This window comes from Pyrus communis, chromosome 5 (genome assembly GCF_963583255.1).
Source record: "Pyrus communis chromosome 5, drPyrComm1.1, whole genome shotgun sequence".
NCBI lineage: Eukaryota > Viridiplantae > Streptophyta > Magnoliopsida > Rosales > Rosaceae > Pyrus > Pyrus communis.
Genome location: NC_084807.1, coordinates 24,833,381 through 24,857,380, shown reverse-complemented (window position 1 = coordinate 24,857,380; position 24,000 = coordinate 24,833,381). Strand labels below are relative to the sequence as shown.

Below are 24,000 nucleotides of genomic sequence, written 5' to 3'. Positions count from 1 at the left end.
CGTTGCTGCATACATTGTGCGACACGTGGTGCGCATGCAAGCCTGGACTAGTGTCTTCAATGTCGACCAGAAAGACAGGATAATAACAATCATCATAATAAAATGATACTTGGCTATTCAAAACACGAGTAGAAATTCGTACTCAAAATTCTTTTGATTTATAGAACTTTTTTTTAATCAGACTCGACAAAGATCATGTTTGCAAAAATCAATTAAACTAAAATTGTTTAGTCATCGAATTATATAAAGAATAGGTCAAACGAATGGTAAATGCAATACGAATTGTCTACTACAATTGATTGACTTGATGACTTTAGTTTTAATTCATTTTTTGTAAAGATAATTTTTATAGAGCAATTAATAATATGAACGATGAAAAATATGAACAATTCCGCTTATAAACATAAAGTTTTGTAAATATAGACACGAAATTTTGTGAGTAAAAACTCGTACTCATCCTTAAGTTGCCCTGATAATAATAAGACCGGGTCCAAATGAGGGAGACATGTGATTGCCCACTGACTCGGCTTTGTCCTGTGACAGTAAAAAATGTGTTCGTAGTTAAGCCCTTGAGGTTGACAAGATTACAAATAGCACATCGAGGCTTAGGAAAGCCAGACTTCTTTATGTAGTTCACGAATAGCATGATATCTCAAATCTTTGTATAACTCAACAGATTAAAAAAATTGATAATAAAAAACAGATTAAAAAGTTAATAGGATGTTCAATTCTCTGTAAAAATGTTTAAAATTCCACTCACCAAACCTTTGGCAAAGGGACAAACAATGTATCTATTTTTATGTCAATGTGAATTCAAAGCTAACAAGGCAATCAATGTTATTGGATTACGATGTTATAATAGGAAAGAGATCTTCTTCGGATTACTTCTACCAATGTCATCGGATTAAGTGATCCGAGCTCTTGAAATTTAATCTAAGGGTTAAAATTATTATAACTTTTAAAGAGGGCATCTGTTTTTAGCCGTTGAATCAAATTTCAAAAGCCGGATTACTTGATCCGGTGGTTTTAGTAGAAGAGATCCGAATATGATATCTTATATGTTAAAACAAGACAAACACCATGATATTGACATGAAGTATGTATGAACTATGTCAAGATATTGTTTCGTTTACATACGGATTATTTTATATGTGTGTGTGTGTGTGTGTAAAGTGAGCACCCTAAAATGGTGAAACATTCAAAATATCATAAATTGCCCTTTAAGAATTTCATAAATTACAATTGAACCAAAAGAAGCTAAAGTATTTAACCATATTTTTATTTTGAATGAATTTAATATTTAAAATTATAGAAATAAAAAACAAAAACAAAACCTCCCACGTTAGTGTGGTTTCATGTCTTTAATTCATTTCTTTCTTTTAAAAAAAAATATGTAAATTAATTATTTAAATAAAAATATATAAAAAGGCTAATTGCCACACGCGTATGCGTATGGCAAGAGGCGTGTGTGTATATATATATGAGGACACATATGAAACGCTATTTTCACATAAATTTTTTAAAAAGTTTTGTGGAACTCATTTTGTAATGTATTTCAATGATTTGAATTGTCTTTTTTTTAAGTCTTCCATTAATAATCATGTCTACTAAAAATCATCTAAATATGAAACATATAATCGTTAGATTGAGGTTTATGATTTCTTTATCAAACTGTATTCGTCCATTTTCTTCACTACAAGAAAAAATCTTAATGGTTTTGGATTTGTCTATTTTTTTGCAAGGATAATCTATAAATGATGTTTTGAAAGATAGATTACTATTTGGGTTGTTAAAATGCAGTATGAAGTGGGCCTCACAAAAACTTGTGTAAAAAAAGTGATGTCACGAATTCATCCCTATATATATGTAGATTTTTTTTTTCTTTCTTTTTCCTTTTCTTATTAAAGAACACCTAGCCTAAGTATATATAACACTATTGGCTCGTTTGGAAATATTTTTTTAAATGACAAAAAACGCTTTTAGAAAGAAATACTTTTTCATGTAACACTATTGCCTCGTGTTTAAAGTGTTTTATGCAAGAAACACCACTTACATGCTTCTTGTAAGAAACACTTTATGTGCTTATCCAAGATTCACTTGATTTTTACTAAAGATTAATTTCAAAAATATTTTTATAAAAAACATTTTCAATAATTTTAAGATTACTTTCTAACAATTATTATATATGAAGGTAAGTTCATGCAAGAGCATAAGGCAACTAAATACTAAGTGAGAAGTGAGAATGATATACTAAAACTCAAAACAATGGACTCTGCCTGCTCGATGACCTTTAATGGCAGCACATAGATTTGTCGAAGAACAACACATGCCATTTGAAAGAAAGAAACAAGCTGCAGTAATTAATTAAATTAAAAGCTAAAAAATATATATATTTAACAGTATTTGATTAAAGATTCTAGTGGAACTTGGCCAGCAAGTTGCCAGCTAAATTAATTAATAGATAAAATTAAAAACATCATAGCAAGCATTTTTTCGCTTCTTTTAGTAATAACCATAAAAGAAGGTTGCGTTATCTATAAAATTCATGTTTTTTATGTTATTTAATTCGTTCAGTAATAAAATTTAAATGTGTAAAAAGTAAAAGGCTTAATTGTAGCAATTTTTCTTAACTTTATTTGTAGTTTAGTTTTGGTCTTTGAATTCTCGTATTAGTTGTTTTAATCTTAAACAATATGTAGTATTGCCGTTCTTTTTAAATCCTACCCTAATATTTACAAGTTACTAAAGTCCAACCATTTTCATATTGTATTCTATATTTCAAGTTTCATTTTGCTTAAATTTTAGATATTAATTTATAAATTTTCATTAGTTTTTTTTTTTAGTGTTTAAGTCAAAGTTTCTAATATACACCTACATTCAACGAAAAAACAAAATTCGTTAATGAGAAAAATTAATAGAGCAGTACATTGTTAAGTTTAAGGATTAACAAAATTAATATAATTCACGACCTAAAATTAAAATAAAAGTAAATCTCAAGAACTATTGATGCAATTAACCTCAGGTAAAAAATGTGTGTGTATGAAACAAAATATCGTAATCCAAAGGTATTATTTTTTTTCCCATCGGATAAGAGGGAAGAAGCACGCAGGAAGCAAGCAACGCATTAGCTGTCCAGTGGCACAATCGCAAATTTCAAGTTCAGCCCGGACAAAATTGGGAAAGAAAAGTCGTATTAGACGCGGAATTGCTTCGGCACGAAGAAAACGACGTGTCACTCGCTTTGTTCGCGAACGTTCGGGTGACACGTGCCGGTAAGTTTCCTCCTCGAAGCGCCACGACGCGACTAGAAAATCGCCACGTCACCAGACAAAACAAATATCGGAAATATCTAGAGGAAGGTTATAAATATCTGTCCCAGCGAGCAATTCTGAAGAATTCTGGAATCGATCAACTTGGAAGCTTCAAGAGCAGCAAAGCGCAAAACAAGTCGCCAAGAAAAGTAGAACAAACTCGCAGAAATTGCAGTCGAGCGGAGGAGGAAAACGCTAAATCGCTAAATCGCGTCTGAAATCGTCGTTTTGATTCGAGGAAGGCAAAGACTGCGGTGTCAATCGGGAAGTTTGTCAGTGGGGATCGTCGACTCGGGAGATTCTGAGGTCAGTTGAGCTTTGAGCTGTTCGATTTCGTTTCCTTTTCGCTCGATTTAAGTGTTTGTTAGGTTTCTGGATTTTGGGTTTCCTTTAAGCTTCAGTTTGTTGGAGGAGGAGAAGTTTGTTTCCAGTTCTTTTTTTTTATTGGGGATTGAAATTTGGGGTTTTGAGTAATTGGGTTTTCTGAAACTAGGGTTTCCGGATTTGGGATTTTCTTTTTTCCCCAATCTACCACGATTGCGTATCTGTTTTCTAAATTGCTGTTTTTTCGGCGGACTTGGGGACTTCTCTGTATATAAAACCCTAATAAAGGGCGGTGTGATTCGGAGTGGGACTTGTGTGATTGGGACCTGTTTGCTTTCGAGGTTGTGGATTTTTTTGTGCCCAATTCTTAATTGGAATTTGGTTCTTGTTTACTGCAGATTGTGCGTAATCTAAGAGGAATGGGAGCCTATGATCAAGGTGTTAACATGCCGTATCTGCCCTTGGATTCTTCAAGGAAGAGGAAGACGCGGAGCAGACGAGATGGGAACTCGGTCGCTGATACGCTGGAGAAGTGGAAAGAGTATAACAAACAACTCGAATCGGCTAATGAGGAGGGGAAAAAGCGTAAAGTGCCGGCCAAGGGGTCCAAGAAAGGCTGTATGAAAGGCAAGGGAGGGCCCGAGAATGCACGTTGCAATTACAGGGGAGTGAGGCAAAGGACTTGGGGCAAGTGGGTTGCCGAAATTCGGGAGCCGGACAGGGGAAGTAGGCTTTGGTTAGGTACTTTTCCCACTGCCGTTGAGGCTGCCCTTGCCTATGATGAGGCTGCAAAGGCCATGTATGGAGATGGAGCTCGCCTCAACCTCCCGCACGGGGTCAATAATCATCCATCGTCTTCACAGGAGACTTCTTCGGTTGCAACACCATCAGGGTCTTCTGCAGCGGCAACTCCAGGATGCTCTACTTCCACTTCAACCTCGAGTCACTCTGAGGTGTGTGGAGACGAGAATTCCAAGCTTTTCCTTAATGTGAAAAAGGAGGATGGTGAGGGCGAATCAAGGATGTATCCGTGGTCCGGTGCGGTCCCTCAAGCCAGTGGTATGGTGAAGCCAGAAGTCAGTGAGGACGTTGACATGGATTATCTTCGCAATAATCAACAACCTGTCGTAGTAAAACCGGAACGCGGAGTTGAGGATCATAATCCGAATGGCGGAGATGGTTTTGTTGGGGATTGTTCTGAGAACTTCACAATGTGCGAGTTGTTTGATATGGATGAGATGTTTGATGCAAATGAACTATTGATGCCTTCAGATGATACTTCCTTTTGCAATTCGGGACCAGAGCAAGTGTCGAGACCTGATGTTGGTCAGCCGGGCATGGAGACTCTCAGCAGCGAAGGGCCATCAAATCTGTCGTACCAGCTGCAGTTTCCAGACGCCAAGCTGCTCGGGAGTCTGCCGCACATGGAGCAGGCCCCTTTGGACTACGAATACGGTTTTGATTTCATGAAGCAAGAGGAGGGGAGTAATCATACCAGCCAAAATGATCAAGGGTACTTCAATCTAGGACCGTCCGACTTAGGTTTGGGGGGATTCACAGAAGGTACAATGCAATCCGGAGACGTAGGTTACAACTATTCCATGGAAATCTGAAAGCAAAGAAACAGACCTTGTGCTTGTTTCCTCTTTTGCTTGGTCGCCTATTTTGTTTTTGGAGATTTCGAGCTACTTCTCTAATATGTTTTAGATTGGAGAATTAAGCTGGCCATTCCATGTTGAATGGTGGTGCGTTGATGGACGACTTATATGCATCTTGGAAATACTATATCTATATATATATGTACATATATTGACAACAAATTCTTTCATTGTAGATACGAGGAACCAAAAAAAACCAGGAAAATAGGTGAAACATTATAGTTAATCTTAAAGGTGAAACATCGGAAATACAAGTTTTTTGTGCTTGTGGAGTCTTCTTCGTGTTTTTCTTCTTGTGCTGTTTTCTTTTTGTAACATTGTGCAGTTGAGCTTGTGAACGCGATGAAGGGCTCGTTTAACATTGTTTTTTGCAATATTCGAATGTTCAATGATGTTGTAATGCAACGCTTTCATGAAAAACTGATAATTTGTTATATTGCTTTCTGCAACGTTCAAAGTGTTGGCAATCTCGTACTTGTAACGAGAGCGCCTTTGCGAAAACCGCTTATGTTTGCGTCCCTGCAGGAGCAGTCGTCTGTTAAGTTTTGTAATTGATACAAGGCTTGATGTTGAATTTGGCTTTGACTAGGAACTAATGCTCAAGAAAATTACAAGGCATGATGAGTGAGTAAATAGATCGAGCTACGTAAGTGTATTTAGATTGATAAGTTGTCTCGCTGATAAAAAATTTAAAAAGGAGAAAAGCAAACACAATGGCTTGAGTTTTGTTTTTGGTTAAAATTTAGCGGATCCGTTTGGAAGTACTTTAAAAATTACTAAAAGCGCTTTTGCTGAATTGGTTTTGAATTCGAAAAGCACTTTAAATGCTTCCTGCAAGAAGCACATACATGATGTCAGAATTTACTTGAATTTTTACTGAGGATAGACTTTAGAAAAAAGAAATCACAAAAAACATTTTCAGTTATTTTTAAAGCACTTTCTAATGAACATTTCAAACAAATTACTTGCCGTCAAGTTGTTTATGAGCTTTACGAACCGAACTACGGCTCAAAACAAACAACAGAATACGGCTAAGCCCAAATCATCAAAATAACCAAAACTATGAGAAACAAGGTCCATCGAGGAAAGCCCATCCAAAGCCCCAAAGCCCAAGGCCCAAATTATTGCCAATGGAGGGTTCGTAGAATTACAAAGATTTAACATGCTAAACATATTGCATAAACTGTGAGGAAAACTAATGAAAATGATTTGAAAATTTTGAGTTTTAACGATAAGGACAAAATAAAGGGTAAAGTGAATAGTACCATGATTGAATTTTTAGTGTAAAAATATGATTTTTTATTAAAATAAATAGCACTGGAAGTTTTTCATTAAAGTTCCCTAAATAAAAACATCAAAATTTCCAACAACCCTCTTCTCCTTTTCATCATTTACTTTCCTTCTCCCTCAGCCATTCCAAGGGCCTAAGCGCCCGTCATGCAACCCCCTGTGCCCCTGATTTCTGTGAGCTCCTTTTTTCTCTTGTTTCCTTCTTTCCTTCCACTTGCCTTTCACCTTTTATCCCCTTTTTCTCACTTTTCTCCTCTTTCCACCTTTTTTTTCTTTCCCTTTTACTCCTTTTTCCGTTTCCTTCCATCTTCTTCCCACCTATTTCCCCTCTACTTTCCTCGACACTCCATTCCTTCATCCCAATTGGCCCCATCTTTCTGATTCGCTTCTGCATACTTATATCGCGATTTATCACGTTTCCCCATAAGGTGTGTAGAGTTATCACTTGGATGTTCACACTACCTCTGATGAGTTAATTTAATACTATATATTATTCTCTATTCTTGGTATATTTTAGTTATTATTTTGGTGAGATTTTGATGCTTTGTTATGTATTTTTAATGTATGACACGCAAATTTGTTCTGAGCATAAAGTAATCAAACAGTGAAATTTTTGAGTGATTCCAATTGGAACAGGTTCGTGAATCTGTCAAAAAGGTTGTCTCCAAATTTCATAATTTTATCCCGAAGCATCTGATTGTGGCGAATTAATTTATGCCTAGCATGCAGTGCTGGCAGATTGGGCTGCAGAGCTTATTTGCGACTTTTGGGTTGGAAGATGATGAATTTTGGACTTGGGCTCCTCTTCGAACTTGAAGAGAAGGTCATAATCTTTAATTTGAGTCGTTTTGGGCCTGTTTTGGAGCTCCGAAGGTCCAGAAACGTGGCTATCTCTATGTTGGACAGATTTCGTAGTCATAATAAGAATATAATTCCTAGTTATCCTTTTATTATTTTATTTCCTAGTTTTTAGAAAACCTTTTCTATGAGGGTTTTAATTTGGAGTAGTATAAATAAGGCTTTTTAGCCATTAGGGTTTTGGAGAGAAGGCACGCATTATTTTGGAGAACTTCAAACTTTTTACCTACAAGGTATTTTCAATCATTTTTCTAGTTAATATATTTTCTTCAGTTTTTATAGTTGTTCATAACTAATTTCCGTTTGCTAGGGTGAAGCCATAAGCCTAGCATGAATATGTGATTTTATTAATTTGCTTATGAATGGATGCATGTTTGCTTTGAATTATTAATCACCGCGATTAAACTATCTAATTGTCTTAGTGATTCGCGACCATTAGGGTTTTTAGACAAGTAATTTGATGTAATTTCTATTGGAACATCACCCTGAAATTGAGAAGGGCTTCTAATGATTAGTAATTGTAAGTTCACTTAAGGCAAACGTCACGCTCTTAAGGGTTGCATGGTTTTCCAAAGGGTTTTCACAAAGCTTAATGAGTCTTGCATGTTTATATTTAATCTGAACATCATAGACGGATTGCATGTTAGATATACATTTTCGCTTGAACATCACGAGAAAAATATGTATTAGGAAAGCCTAACCTTCAAAATATGTATGCAAAAATTCATAAGTAATTGGTAAAATTGCATAGGATTGTTATGTTGACGGCGGAACCCTAGGCTTTTACAAATTGATTTTCTTTAAATTGTTCTCTAGTTAATTTATTTAATGGTTTTATTTTAAAATTCATTTTTATTATCTTAAATTCTAAAATCAACATTTTCCAAACTTTGTTTTAAATAATTAATTAAGAGTTGGTTTTAAACACAAATTATTCATTCAATCCCTGTGGACAATGACCTTACTTGAGCCACTATACTACGACAACCTTATCCTCTTGCAAGTATTTTTAAGTGTTTTTATCCCTACTGTTGTAAGTGGTAGAAATCCTATTAACCACCTTCCTTGGGATTGCCTTTGATGGCACTGTTGCTAGTGTGTTGCTCTTTCTCACTGGTTTCCTACGATTTGGGTTTCACTTGGTTGGCCTTGTTGCTAACCAGTTACTTCATCTAATTTGTGGCGGCTATCAACGCTCAGTTTCCTTCTAGTTTTGGGGTGTTGTTCAACTTGTTTACAGGTGTGTGTTAAGGACGTTCGTTTTAGTTGGTTGACAAACTGCTTTCCAGTGACGGCGATTTGCATTTGCTAGGGTTTGCTTCAGTATTTTCTTTGTTTTGGGCTCTTTCGTTGCTTTGGAGGTCTATTTTTTTATTTTTTTTCTTGTGTAATTATTGTGTTGGAATAAAACAATCTTTCTCCAAAAAAAAAAAAAAGTACAATAAAAATAAAAGCATAAATGGTCTCTGCTTGCAAGAAATCTCATATCCTTAAGATTCAACACGCTTCCCCTTCTCAACATTAATAATAAACTAGGGGATGAACAATTGTAAAAATGCAAAGGGAACATGAAATCTAGCACATAAGGCTAGGAAAATCTTGGGATTAAAAGTTGTACCAATTTCCTACATACAATACAATCGCGTGTAAAAAGAGCGTATAGGAAAATCTTATGCAGTGAAATCTATATCATTGGTGTTATATGCGTTTTTCATCATAAATTTGACATCAGATTAGAGGATCACGCAATATAGCTTCTGGAAAAAAAACAATGCATCATCAAATATTTCACCTGGAAAGCAAATAACATCTTTGACGAATCATGTGTTGTAAAATCTATATAATTGTTGTTATTCACATTTTCATCATAAATTTAAGATCAAGATAATCATGATAAAGCTTATGGAAAAAAAGTATCATCAAATCTTTCACTAGGAAAGTAAATAACGAAACATTATTTGCACTTATCAACGAGAATCGAAAATTATGTTAAAGAAATGTGGTTGGAGAAATTCCAAAAATAGAAATTATCAAATATTTCTCTTGAAATTTAATAAATGAGAATAACTTGTACATGAAGAAGAGTACAACAAGATCTACTAGCATTTCCCTTGTGTAGTAAATCAAAAATTTTCCTTGGAAACTATCAATTTTCATTTCCCTAAAAAGTGTCGTCTATTGTAGAATAGTCGTGCTTTGTGTTGGGCCGGGCCTTGGGCTTTCTAATAAAACCCATATAACTGCCGGATTCAGTGGCTTTCGGCAGGGGACAGGGCAAAGAAACAGTCAAACAAGGAGACAAAATTGTCTTTGACCAAATGCGCCTCGCTTCCACAACTCGAGAATTCTTGTTTCTGCTGAGGCTGAGTTCATCACCCAACAAACCCCCACGAGTTTATTGCCATCACTCCTGCCACAAAATTTCAGAAATTCATCAATTTCATCACCAGAAAGTGGACCCCACGCAACCACTTCTCACATTCTATCATCACGAGAATAACTTACATGAAACGTGTTTACGCTAGCACATAGTAACATTTTGATTCAATCATACAACGTTATGCGTAAGTTTGTTCTGGACCAGAAGATCATGGCAACGATGAATTTGTTTCGGGTAAGTTTAATTTTATTCGATCACAGCCGTTAATTGACACTTTGCGTCCCCAAAACGCCCTCCCGAACCCCACGTATTTACATACCACTGCCCCTTTACCGCGATGCCCTCAACGACCTGTCATGCAAAAAAGCACACGGATTCCGAGGATTTCAGAGAAAGGAAAAAAAAAAGCTTTCTCTAGATTTCTCCGCTTCTCCGTCGCTTTCTTCCACTGACTCACTCACTCAGATTCTCTCTCCTCTTCCACTCTCTCTCTTTCTTTTCACTACACTCACTCCAACGCCCACTGTATAATTCGAGCATCCCCACATAGCCTTTCGGCTTATCTTTTTGGTCGGAAAAAGGTCTTCCGGAATCCGAGCTCCGATCATCCTTCTCTCTATAGAGCTTCAGGCGGGTCAACGTTGCTTGCTTTGGTCAACATGTTTGAATAGCAGCTGTTCTTCCCAACAGTAAGCAAACCAGTTGAATTGGGTTTGTTTTGTTAGTTGAATTAATCCTGAATTTAATTATTATATCTGCATATATTTTCTTTTTGGCAATTATTCGTGTGGTTTCTTGCTTTGTGAATTTGCTGTTTGGATATTTCTGGTGATTTTTGGTGGTACGGCATGTATTGACTGTGTTGCGTTACCACATGAAGAAATATTTTTTCTGCTTTAATCTTTGCTTTGCATGTAGAATTTTAGATGTGGGAATATCATTTTCTATATGTGTCCAAAAATTAAATTCTTATGTTTCCTCACCTCATAAGGATTTCACTTTCATTTGTGCTCGTATCAAATATTTTAGATTAAATTCATCTAAATTACGATAGACATAAATTATACACTTTTCTAGCTAATTAGCTAACTCCGAGGGCAAAAGAGAGAAGGTCTCTCTTTCTCTTTCTATTTTCTCTCTCCAATAATTCGAGTAATTATTTTGTTTTTTTGAGTGACAAGGAATTGATGTGCTGCAGATTCTTTTCCTTTTTCTCTTCCTCATTACCTTTCTTCTCTTTTTTTCTGATGAGCCAAAGCGGTAAAAATGTTGCGTAACGATTTTTACATTTTCCTAAAACGATTAGGATTTGGATTAAAAAAAATTTACTGGAAAATAATAGAATAATATTGTTTTTAATGCTAAATTAAACAAAAAAAATGTGAGTCAAAACGGTTACCAGCTTCTGGTCTTCTAGGTATACTGTAGACTCACGGTTTTTCTGACTTTTGAAGAAGAAAAAAGTTATTAATTTATTAAATTTATTTTTTCAAACATTAATTTATTTGTTGTTGGGATGGATATTCGTGTAAATGCTCTGTTAATGATGTTACCCTTTTGGTTTGTGCATTTATTTTTGTATCCCAGAAATATAAATTATTAATTATTATTTTCATAAATAAGGATATCTAACTGTGAGTCCTATTTGTAAGCATCATCGTGACATGTGTTGGCAAAAGCGCAAATGGCATATATATTAGAGATATGTAGCTCTATATAGATATATATATATATATGTGTGAGGGTTTGGTGGGGGGTGAGATGAGAAAATGGGTAGAAATATCTAGCTAGGTTTACAGTCTCTCTGCAGTCAGAAAGAAAACCAAACCAGTGAACCAGGTGGTCGATATTTACACTAAAATTATATATACATGCATATATAATATATATGAATATGATATATCCGAATGATTTTTTGTTATTGGGATTTTTTTTTGAAAAAGTTATTCAGTTTGAAATGTGTCTAATGGCAAAGATTTGTTGTTGGTGGTGTTGCAGATATTTTACTGGTGACTGGTTCTGGTAATCTTTTGCGAGATTCAGATAGCAATTGGCTCATGAGGATGAAGAGGAAAAGACATCTGTATCGGGCTAAGCATCCGTTCGATGCTAATCGTAAGCATTTGCCTCCTCATTTGAATAATTTGGCTTGGTTTTCATTGCATTTGCCTCCTCATTCGAATAATTTGGCTTGGTTTTCATTTTTTTTATTTGAAATGAACTTATCCCAACAAATAGATAGAGTTTATGTTTTTCATTTATCTGTTATTAGTATTGTATGATAATTCATTTATTCTGGGAGAGTAAGAAGTAAGAGAAATAAAACTATGTAGTTTTGATTTGTTTCGGGTGAATCAATGGCTTCTCTAATCAGAGTCATTTACTTTTGTCTGTAACACTAGTAAACTTGAATGCACAAAAGTGGATCATCTCTTTGTGCCGGCGGTAACACCACGTGTCATGCCGATGTGGTAATGGAATAAGATAAATCGCTTATTTCATTGACGATCCTTCTGTTAAGGACAGACGCTCACGTGCGTGTTGATGGAATGAGTTAAATTTCCATATTTCGTGATGAGTTTAAGGACAGTTGATCATGTGTGCGTGTGGGTAACTATCCCAACATCTTTCATTAGTTGGTAGCAAAATATACATGGGAATTTTGCTCAGCTAAGAAAAAGAGCTTGTGTATCATTCTTATCTTGGCAGTCTTGCGTAGAAACTCACAAGAATTTTATTGTGCCGTCGCCAAATGCCCTGAATCTTTTGTTTTACAATTTTGTTGCAATAGTTGTAAAATTCTTATCTGTATCATTCTACTAATTTTGGGCTTGACAGCTTTTGAGGCTCTTTGCTGTGGTTCGTGGCAACCTGTGGAAGTTCTGAGCATCAGGCGTGGTAAGATGACCATGAGCTTCGGAAACAATCATCCCTGTATAATCAGGGACAAAGGTCCATTCGCGAACCTACGAGTCAGGTCCAGACATGCAAATATGTATGATTGCACCTGCTTTCTGAGGCCGGGTGTTGATATTTGTGTGCTGTCAACCCCTGAACATACAGATGATTCAGAAGAAGGCAGTCGAGATCCAGTGAGTAGCATTCTATGATTGGGCGCTTTCACTCGAAATTCATGAGTTTCTTGAACTCTTACATGACATATTTTTAAGTATTGATGGGCATGTTTAATTTTATTACTTTTTACTCTCTTTGTGACTAATGCATTGCAGAAAGCATTCAGTCTCTGTATACAAACTAGCATTTTTGAAAAGAAATATAATGATTTTCCTGTCGTGGTTGAGAGATCTAGAGACTGCACCAACTGTCCGATTTTGATTAAATGTCTTCCATCATCAGTCTGCTTGTTGCGTGAGATTTGTTGCTTATGACATGCAACAAATTATCGTATCTTTGTCTTCCACATTGATACTCGAGTTCATCTGAGTTTTTAACAATGCTAATCCTCGTTCAATTTTTGATGTCATTGATTTCAAGGTTCCATCTACTAGTAATTACGAAGAAATCGATTTATCTGCCATTGTTGACTAATTTCTTTAGTTTTTATTAAGTTCGTGTAGCTTCTCATCTTGCTTTGGATAGATTCTAACAGTTTACCTGGATTGTTTTGATATAAATATTGGAAACAGAAAACATCAGTTACTATGGAAGTTGTGATTGACTTCTTGTTAGTTTGACAAACTCTCTCTAATGCAGGTGATGGTTGATGCTCGAATAAGCTCAATCGAAAGGGTGCCGCATGAGTCTGATCGGTGCTCATGCCAATTCTATGTGAACTTTTATGTGAACCAAGGACCTCTTGGTACCGAGAGAGCAACACTGAACAAGGAAGCCAAACTGGTTGGAATTGATGAAATTTTCGTCTTCCAAATGATTGACCGGGATGCTTATGAGAATCAACCCTACCGTTGGGAGTGCTCTGCGGACTGCCCAACACTACCAAGAACAAAATTGCTCTTGGGGACGTTCTTATCCGATGTTTCATGGTTACTTGTGGCGTCCGTGATGAAGCGGGTTATATTTGATATCAGATCAGTGAAGACCAAAATCGTGTACCAGATTTTGGAAGGCGACAATGACCGAACTCTGTTACATTCTGACAACTACTTGCATGCCGTAAATTTCAAAGTAGACAATGGGCTCCTCGTACCTATGGTAGTCGAATTTGTTCCAGATGATGCTACCGAGGCTGATCCTACTCCTGAAATGGATGAAAGCGTACCCTCACCATCTACTGAGCTTGTTGGCCTGCGTCGTTCCAAGCGTCGAATTATACAACCTGAGCGTTTCCTTGCCTGTGATGCTCCATCAGAGATAGAGATTGGCTATGTTCGAAGCAGGCCATATAAGGTAGATTACAGCTCAGAAGATGATGAATTGTATATACCGTTATCACAGCTGTTTGCCAAACATGCAAGTCATTCAGAAGAGCACACCGAGGCAGAACAAAAGTTCCGTCCTAAGAAGTTGAAGTCCAGTAAGGATGACAATTATTGGAAAACTGAGGAAGAACTTGCTTGCAAAAGCGATGATGATGACGACGTTGAATACAAAATCAAGACCAAGTCGAAGAAGGTGAAATCAGGTGCGGGTAAGCAGAAGAGACATCGAGATGAACTTGCCCTTGTTGAATACAGAAGAGACCCTTTAACCCTTGGACATGGTCATCGGAATGTCAACAGTACTCCTGAAAAGGGTGCAAACGAGAGCGATGAGTTTCCTGCGAAGTACTATTACCATCACAATCGTAAAACAAAGAGAAAGAATAATTCTGACTTAGATGATATGGACTTCCAAATGAAATGGGATGGAAAAGTATCGACTAGCAGAGCTAGCAGAGTTTTATACAGAAGGCATCACTCTATTCGTTCGAAAAGGGACCCTAACGGAAGAACTTACCCAAGGAGGAGCTTAAATACTGGTGCATACAAGGAACTGATAAATTCATTCTTGAAAGACATGGACTGCACAAATAAGCCAGACGCAAATATTATGGACCAGTGGAACGAATTCAAGGCCGCAAAGAACTCTGACCAACGGAAGGAAACTGAAATGCCAGAAAATGACGATGAAGAGGAGGAAATGTCCGAGACTGAGATGCTGTGGAAAGAAATGGAATTGGCATTGGCATCAGCTTACCTTCAAGATAATGAGGTAAACTTTTAGAGTTTCCGCTTGCGTCTAAGTTTGAGAATGATAGTTCAAAATTCAGAATACAATCTGGAAAGTCTTCTAAATAATGCCTTTGTTTTTGTTTCCTAGGGATCAAATGCTGCTGCGGCAAATGCAAGTCCACCAAAGTCAGACTCAGCTTGCCGACATGAATTTAAATTAAATGAAGAAATTGGGATTATATGCAGCATATGTGGTTTTGTCAGCACTGAAATAAGAGATGTATCTCCCCCCTTTGTAAGTCAATTGGAAACTCATTCGTACAAAAATCTAATGTCGCATTCTTCGTGCTACTACATATACGGAATTTGAATAAGAGAGTAACCTTACTGTCATGTTGCTTCAAACAATAACGATATCTGTTTTCTTGTTTGTTTCTCTAGGTGCAAAATGCCAGTGTGGACACATATGATAGAAAGAGTAATGTAGAAGAACCCGACAATAAGCGAGCTGAGTACGAAGAATTCAATTTCTTCCACACTCGTACTACTCCAGATGACCCTGAGACTTTGTCGGAAGAAAGTGACAATGTTTGGGCCCTAATTCCTGAACTCAGAAAGAAATTATTATTCCACCAGAAAAAGGCCTTTGAGTTTCTATGGAAAAATGTTGCAGGATCTTTGGAACCATCACTCATGGAACGAAAAGCCAAGAAAACCGGTGGTTGCGTTATATCTCATACCCCTGGAGCCGGGAAAACTTTTCTAATCATTGCATTTCTTACTAGCTACCTTAAGTTATTCCCGGGGAAACGGCCTCTCGTCCTTGCTCCCAAGACAACACTCTATACCTGGTACAAAGAATTTATCAAATGGCAGATTCCTATACCTGTGTATCTGATTCACGGTCGAAGAACCTACAGAGTGTTCAAGAAGAAGACCATAAACTTTACAGGAGGCCCGAAGCCAACGGATGATGTGATGCATGTGTTGGATTGCCTGGAAAAAATACAGAAGTGGCATGCACAGCCTAGTGTTCTTGTCATGGGTTATACCTCATTCCTGACGCTGATGCGCGAAGACTCGAAGTTTGTGCACAGAAAATTTATGGCGCAAGTGCTGCGTGAGAGTCCAGGTCTTGTAGTTCTAGATGAAGGGCACAATCCGAGAAGTACTAAATCCAGGCTGAGGAAGGGACTGATGAAAGTTGAAACGGACTTGAGAATATTGCTTTCGGGAACTCTTTTTCAGAACAACTTCTGCGAATACTTCAACACCCTCTGCTTGGCAAGGCCAAAGTTTGTGAATGAAGTTTTAAGGGCGTTGGACCCAAAATACAGAAGGATAAAGAAAGGGAAGGAAAAAGCGCGCCATTTGATGGAAGCCCGAGCGCGAAAGTTGTTCTTGGATAAGATTGCCAAGAAGATTGATTCCAATGAAGAAGAAGATCAGAGGATCCAAGGTCTAAATCAATTGAGGCATATAACAAATGGGTTCATTGATGTGTATGAAGGTGGAAATTCAGACACCCTTCCTGGTCTACAGATTTACACCTTGTTGATGAACACTACCGACATACAACGAGATATGTTGGACAGACTGCAAAACATAATGGCTAACTACAAGGGGTATCCTCTGGAACTTGAACTTCTGATAACCCTTGGATCGATACATCCATGGTTAATCACGACTGCTTGCTGCGCCGGGAAGTTTTTTCGTCCTGAGGAACTGATGGAGCTTGAGCAGTACAAGTATGATCTGCACAAAGGGTCAAAAGTCAAGTTTGTTTTGAACCTTGTTTACCAAGTTGTCAGGAATGAGAAGGTTTTGATTTTCTGTCACAACATTGCACCGGTGAGGCTATTTCTCGAACTGTTTGAAAGGGTGTTCGGGTGGCAGAGAGGCAGAGAAGTTTTGGTTCTCACAGGGGATTTGGAGCTTTTCGACCGAGGAAAGGTGATGGACAAATTTGAAGAGCCCGGCGGAGCCTCGAGGGTCCTGCTTGCATCGATCACAGCTTGCGCCGAGGGAATCAGCTTGACAGCAGCTTCTCGGGTCATCTTGTTGGACTCCGAATGGAACCCTTCTAAGACAAAGCAGGCGATTGCGCGCGCATTTCGGCCTGGACAGCAGAAGGTGGTGTATGTGTATCAGCTCTTGGCAACCGGAACTCTTGAAGAAGACAAGTATGGCAGGACAACTTGGAAGGAGTGGGTGTCAAGCATGATTTTCAGTGAGGCATTCGTGGAGGACCCGTCACGCTGGCAGGCAGAGAAGATCGAAGACGATGTGCTGAGAGAGATGGTGGCAGAGGACAAGAGCAAATCGTTCCATATGATCATGAAAAATGAAAAGGCTTCAACTGTGGTGAGAGGTAAGGACTAAGCTTTCGATTTTCGAAACGATCAGAAGAGAAAGGGAGAAGCTAGCTCTTCATTTGAACTTTGAATAATTTGAACTGTTGTAACAATAGGCATGCATTGTGATGCAACCATCAATGCATGTATGGAACTTGAGGTTTTCATTTTATGTCCAGCTAATGTTGCAAAACTCTGGACATTGGTTTTTATTTTATGGTCTCAACTGGTTTATGTTTAAGATGATCGACTGGTTCATGTTTATGATGGTCGTCTCGTAGCCCCGTGGCCGTGGTTTTTCGGCCATCACCTCAAATCCATGACGTGCCGTTGTTTTGATCAGATGCACGGCTGGATGATTTTATTCTTTAGTTTGTGTAGCTGTCGTGATTTGTAGTTTCCATGACGATAGATGAGATTTAGTTTTCATGACAACTGATAATGTTAGTGAAAAACACTTAAAGGAATCGGACTTATCTGTACCAATCTTCGAAATGGAGGTTTAGGATGATTGTGACAAACCCTTAAAGCTCTAGGTTTCTCTCTTTCTGATCTTCGGAGACGTCTCGGTTTCTCTTATATTTTGGTGTTGGACTCTAGATACCACTCCTCCCAATTTTGAAAGGGTATAAGCAACTCTTTTCTCCAAAAGGGAAATCCAGGCAAAGAAGAAAATAAGGGGCAGGCTGAAAAGCCAGAGACCCAAAAGCAGACGTAAAAGAAAAGGCAAAAGCCCGTCCAATTTTTTTATTTATTTTTAATAGAAAACAAGTGAAAGTAAAATAGAAGAACCCAATTGAGATGTGACACTTTTTGGCTTCTTATGGTTAACGAGTCAATTTTGTTACATGTAAACTATAAGCTAACACATAGATAAGTAATTTATAAGGTCTCTTTTGTTAGAAATGATTGACTTGGATATGACTATTCACTAAATTAAAGATCATTCATGAAGAAAAGATATCCCTATTTAATCTCAACGAAAATGGTAAGGTTAAAAGATAAGTTTTTTTTTTTTTCCAAGAGTAATCTTCAACTTAAGCAAAGTAAGAAACTTATGATGAGAAACGAGTCCTTGTGTATAATAAACAACTAATTATTTTGGTTAACGAGTCATTCTTTTCTTACATGTAAACTATAAAAGCAATAAAGAAATTTTTTTTACGTACGTCTCAAACTACGATCAGTCTGTAAAAAGAAACGAGTATCTGACTATAAGGAGCCAATTACTTTTCTCCCAATTGAAGTCTCGCCCATTGACTAAATTCTCCAAAGACAACTAAAAACAACCAAGTCGTAATAATAGTACCATCTGCCATGTGAAGGGGAGTGGGTTTGGAAATTTGAATACAATCAAGTTGGTGGAAGTGGGTGGAATTTAGGGGAAGAAAAAGAAAGGACAAAAAATGAAAGTTCAAAAGCATGGAATCACGCTAAAAGTTGTAAAGAAAAACGGGGAAGCCGCAACTACTTGGAAGATGAGAAGAAGAAAGCAGAAAAATTAAAGTTTTGAGCAGCCTGCAACCGATAAAATAGAACCCATTCGAGTTGATGCATTTGGGACTGGGTTATTTTACTCAACTAGCCTCCAAAATATTAGGCTAAAATCGTTCCTCTCTGTCGGTCTGCAGCAGTTTCAAATTTAAAACCATTTGAGATAATTTATCTTGGTTTTATTTTTTTATTTTTTTTAGTACAAAAATATGTTTTACACTAAGGGAATGGGGAGTTCGGCTAAGCCACATAATGAGAAACTTAATTTGATATCGAATTCGTTATTTATGATATTTGAACGTAATTTCATTAAAACACTTAGTAACAAAAGCTTCTTATGTAAGCAAATCCAAACTAGTAACTGGCTTTGCAAAAGGAAATACGACGAATCTAGCTACAAACATGCATAAATGTAGTACTAAACTAAAAAGCAAAAAATTATTTATGGAATGGTACTATATACACACTATGTTTTACTTCTGACACATCTCATTTTCATTTATGTCATTTGATCTTCTTCAATTTCTTCCGACACTAAAAACTAAGAATAATGTATAGAAAGTAAAAAGAATTGTGCGGATAACACATGTCACCATCCTAGCTTATATTATCAGTCGAAACCGAACATTTCCATAAAGCATCAGATGCAAAGTACTGGTACTAAATAACAAGTTCTTCGTGGATAGTGTTGTGTGAATTTAATTGATGAACTTTGCTGCCGGTCAATACGGACGTCGAGTAGTGGATATTTGAATTCAGGACAAAGGATCTTCATTGGTGGATAGGTAAGTTTGATGAAGTTGAGGAACTTTGTCATATAGCCGACAAAATGGCCGTGATAAGTCGAAAAGCAATTTCATTTTCACACAAGTACGATTATGATAATACAACATAGAATTCAATTCCTTTGCTGTTTCTATACATCCGTCTAATTACTTTTGCTGATCCCCGACTTTAGGAAAAAAAAAAGGTTTTGATTAATATTAACCGAAATCATATTTTCTTTGTCTGGTTAATTAAAATATAAGTTAAATGATAGCCAAAAATTGTTGACTAAATCCAAATGGATGTGTCACTTAACAATATAACTTGGAATTATGAATTCAGTATAGTATCACAAAGAGTGGCACAATTAAGGTTGATATAATAATTTAGAAGAAAAATAGTACAATAAAAAAGAAATCAAACGTGATTAAAACAAATGATAAAGATTAAATAATTAAAAATCACTAAAACATAGGGGTTCCACCGCTTTATTTGCAATTTATTTAAAGGTGCAACAAGGTATCCTAAGAGAGAGTGGGGACTTTAAACTTACAAGATATTGATGAAGAGGTGTAATCAATCTTTTTTCTTTTTTGGTTAACGAGGTGTAATCAATCTTTGAACCAGTTATTTCTCCATTTCTTCTTCTTTTTGGTACATACAAAATAAGATTCCAAAAGACATTAAACGCTAGTCAAGCAGCGGATCAGGGCCTAGCTCATAGGCGTCAAGGCAAGGCCTAGGCAAACCTTAGGCGGATTTAAATAAATTTATTAATTATCATATAAATATGCGGTGTGGTCGGTGCAACTGGGACTGAAAGTCACAGTGAGACACGGGGACTGAAAGTATTAGTTTATCAGGCGAAAAGAGAATACGACCGGGGATGGGGGGAATGGAGACGGCAAGAGAAGGCGATGGAGAGAATGGTGACAGTGAGAAAGAGCTGTGGCATTAAGGCCATCTCCAACCAAGGGCTGGCCAGAGGGCTCGTTTTAGCTCTCTGGCCCTCCAAGATTCTCCAAGATATTAATATTTTAATGAACAGTACAGGGCCATATTTGCCTCAGTCTCCAATCGAGGGCTAGAGAGCTCATTTTAGCCCTGCCACAAAAAACCGTCTCCAACCGAGGGCCATAGGGCCAAACATAATTTATTATTTAAAACTACAACTTAAATTCAAATCCAACGGCAAAGTGACGTCAGCTAGCCGTTGGTAGCTGACATCATGTTGACGTCAGCTAGCCGTTGGATTTGAATTTTTCTTTTGCTATAAATATGGTGGATATTGGGCTATAATTCACACAACTTTGAATTCAATCTATTTCAATTCAATCTCTTTCAATTCATTCTTTTTCAATTCAAGTTTGCAATGAATTCCAACTTTGGATCCTTTTCGGATTCCAATTGGGGGTCCTCATCCAATTCCAAATTGGAAGCAAAATGGGCGCAAATGAAACGAGAAGATGAGGAATGTGATGAAGAAGTTCAAGTAAGGCACAACAAACAAAACATAGCAGTAGCCATGGTTGCGGCCATGGTGTGTCAGCCAACTGAGGAACAACCTCAATAGGGTGGCTCTATTGCTGGTCGCTCTTACAAACCACGAAACAGAGCTATGTCGCATGCCAATCTGATGAACAACTACTTCAACCCCAACTCGATGTACACAGAAGAGGATTTCAGACGTCGTTTCCGGATAAGGTGTCATGTCTTCGAGCGTTTACTTCGTGATGTTTAGCAAGTCAATCCATACTTTCGACAAAAGCTGGACAAAGTAGGCCGCCCTGGTTTCTCACCTCATCAAAATGTTACTGTTGCACTTCGAATGATGGCCTATGGCTCCCCAGCTGATTCGATAGATGAAACCCATGGTATGTCTGAGTATACAAGCCTTGATATTCTTCAACAATTCTGTGACACAATTGTTCAGGTTCACAGAGATGAGTACCTCCACGAGCTAAATTAAGAAGATCTAAATCGACTCCTTCTCAAATCTGAAGACCGTGGGTTTCCGGGCATGATAGGGTCATTAGACTGCATGCATTAGGATTGGAAGAACTGTCCCACCGGATGGCAATGAGGCTTTAGCGGAAGGTCGAGAAAGCCAACTGTTGTGTTAGAGGTTGTTGCCTCATATGACACATAGATTTGGCATGCTTTCTTTGGAGTCCCTGGATCCCAAAATGACATTACAGTTCTTGGGCGTTCACCCCTCTTCAATAACTTGACGGAAGGTAAAACACTTCAACTTCACTACTACATCAACAACCGTCAATACAATATAGGGTATTACTTGGCAGATGACATCTACCCAAAGTGGGCGACACTTGTCCAAGCAATTCCAAACCCTAGGAATGACGCAGAAAATTTGTTTACCTTACACCAAGAGGCATACCGGAAAGATGTTGAGAGAGTTTTCGGTATTCTACAAGCACGATGGTAGATTATTAGCGAACTGGCAAGAGGGTGGAGTCGAGAAAATTTGGACTCCATCATGATGTCTTACATCATATTACACAATATGATAGTGGAGAATGAGCGAGATGAGTATATTGATGGAGAGTCCGATGACAACCAAGAAGATCCAAATAGGTCAAGAATGGCTCGTGCAAAAATATATGATGAGCCTAATTTGCCTTTCAATCCAAGAACTGGTAGTATCTCTATAAATGAGTACATGAGGCGCTATAGAATGATACGTTCCCGTGCCACAAACAAGTACCTACAACATGATCTTGTTGCACATCTTTGGGCCAAAAGAAGCATGGAGTAGGCATTTAAGTTTTATGTTGTTAAATGTTTTTTAAAATGTTGTTTAAGTTTCATGTTGTTAAATGTTTTTTTTTATGTTGTATAATTTGTATGTTGGTTAATGTTATTTAATGTTATTTCATATTGTTTAATGTTGTTTCATGTTACTTAATTTAATTTAATGTTGTATAATGGCTTAGGAAGTTATAGGAAAAAAATATAATTTAAAAAAATATGAAACAAATTTTATGAAATAGAAGTTATAGGATAAAAATAGAATTTAAAATAAAATAAAGTAACTATGTGAAATAGAAGTTATAGGAAAAAATGGAATTTAAAAAAAAAGAAACAAATTTTGTAAAATAAAAGTTATAGGAAAAAATAGAATTTAAAAAAAATATTAAAAATAGAAGTTATAGGAAAAATTTTGTAAATAAAAAATAATAATAAAACTATAAAAAAAAAAAATTTCAAATGCAACGACTAGCTGACGTCAGTTAGCCGTTGCATTTGAATTTTTTTCTTAAGCATTCCTGTCGGTTATAACTGACAAGAATACATTTATATTAAATAATATAAACGTATTCCTGTCGGTTAAAACCGACAGGAAAACTGAATTTTCTGGCCAACCCTCTAGCCCTCTTTGATTCTGTGGGGTCCTCTCAGATTCCAGAGCCCTCTAGCTTAGCCCTCGGTTAGAGACGATTTTCGGGATATTTTCGGCCCTCTGGCCCTCTGGACCCTTCGGTTGGAGATGGCCTAAGAGAGCCCTAAAACCCTATCTGAGAGAGTTGTGGGTTGTTTTGAGGTTTTCTTCCCATAAAACCCCTTAACTTAATTAATTAAAAAAAGAACTGCCTAGAAGTGCCAAGTCGGGCGTCTAACACCTCCTTGCTTTTGTTCGCTGATTGACACCTAATCCTGACGATACCTCGATCACCGCCCAACGCCTAAGCCCCTAGGCCAATTTTTAAAACAATGCTTGTATATGAAAGAACTTTTCTTAGCAAATCGAGTCAATTAATTAGCATTGTAGTACTATTTCTCTCGAATTTTCCTTTTTTTAATAATTCTTTTTTGTAGCATTATTTATTTATCTATATATAAAGCCGGAAGGCAAAAAATGTGAATCATTCATAATTTCAAGAAATGCCTTCCTAATTAAGAATTTAAAACAAAACAATTTAATTAATAGGGGTAAAGTGGTAAAACCAAATTATTTAAAAAAATTTCAAACAAAGCAGTAAGCATCCACTACGTGAGTAGTTACTTGATAAAAGTTAAAACTAGTACTAATATATTTGAAAAAGAAAATACTAATACATAAAAAAAATAATAAATAAAAGGCCAATTTGCAAGCGTTAGTAGTATTGTAAGTTTGCACAATACTTGACTATAGACAAGCAGCAGTATAACTCTCCGGCCTATTTCTTGTAATTAAGAAAATAAGTTTCCAAGTTTGACTTCTAATTGTTATATGAAAAAAACTAAAAACTAAATTGCGTGGGTGAAGAGAATAACTAGGATAAAAGAAATGAAAGCATACAAAATTCGGTATGCTCGACATAGCACACTTAAATCATCTTTCCTAACGGTTGACACGGGCTCGTATTAGAAGAATTCAAAAACCCTACTTTACATAGAAAGGTAAAAACAAAAAAAATTGAAAGAAGCCATTTT

At 36.9% G+C, this 24,000-nt stretch overlaps 2 protein-coding genes across 5 annotated transcripts; both read left to right on the top strand.

Moving 5' to 3' along the window:
- Positions 1 to 3,386: 3,386 nt before the first annotated feature.
- Positions 3,387 to 5,510, top strand: LOC137734905 (dehydration-responsive element-binding protein 2A-like). The gene is made up of 2 exons (XM_068474224.1): positions 3,387 to 3,617; positions 4,034 to 5,510. Exon 2 carries the CDS (start codon positions 4,055 to 4,057, stop codon positions 5,246 to 5,248), a length of 1,194 nt encoding a protein of 397 aa, XP_068330325.1. The 5' UTR covers positions 3,387 to 3,617; positions 4,034 to 4,054; the 3' UTR covers positions 5,249 to 5,510.
- Positions 5,511 to 9,748: 4,238 nt separating this feature from the next.
- Positions 9,749 to 17,571, top strand: LOC137733722 (SNF2 domain-containing protein CLASSY 1-like). 4 transcript variants are annotated; one of them, XM_068472887.1, is made up of 6 exons: positions 9,749 to 10,055; positions 11,820 to 11,936; positions 12,660 to 12,913; positions 13,536 to 14,993; positions 15,102 to 15,248; positions 15,395 to 17,571. In XM_068472887.1, exons 2-6 carry the CDS (start codon positions 11,879 to 11,881, stop codon positions 17,333 to 17,335), a joined length of 3,858 nt encoding a protein of 1,285 aa, XP_068328988.1. In that variant the 5' UTR covers positions 9,749 to 10,055; positions 11,820 to 11,878; the 3' UTR covers positions 17,336 to 17,571. The 4 variants fall into 4 exon arrangements, with proteins under 4 accessions (XP_068328988.1, XP_068328985.1, XP_068328986.1 ...); XM_068472884.1 differs by lacking the exon at positions 9,749 to 10,055 and adding an exon at positions 10,082 to 10,510; XM_068472885.1 differs by lacking the exon at positions 9,749 to 10,055 and adding an exon at positions 11,557 to 11,660.
- Positions 17,572 to 24,000: the final 6,429 nt, after the last annotated feature.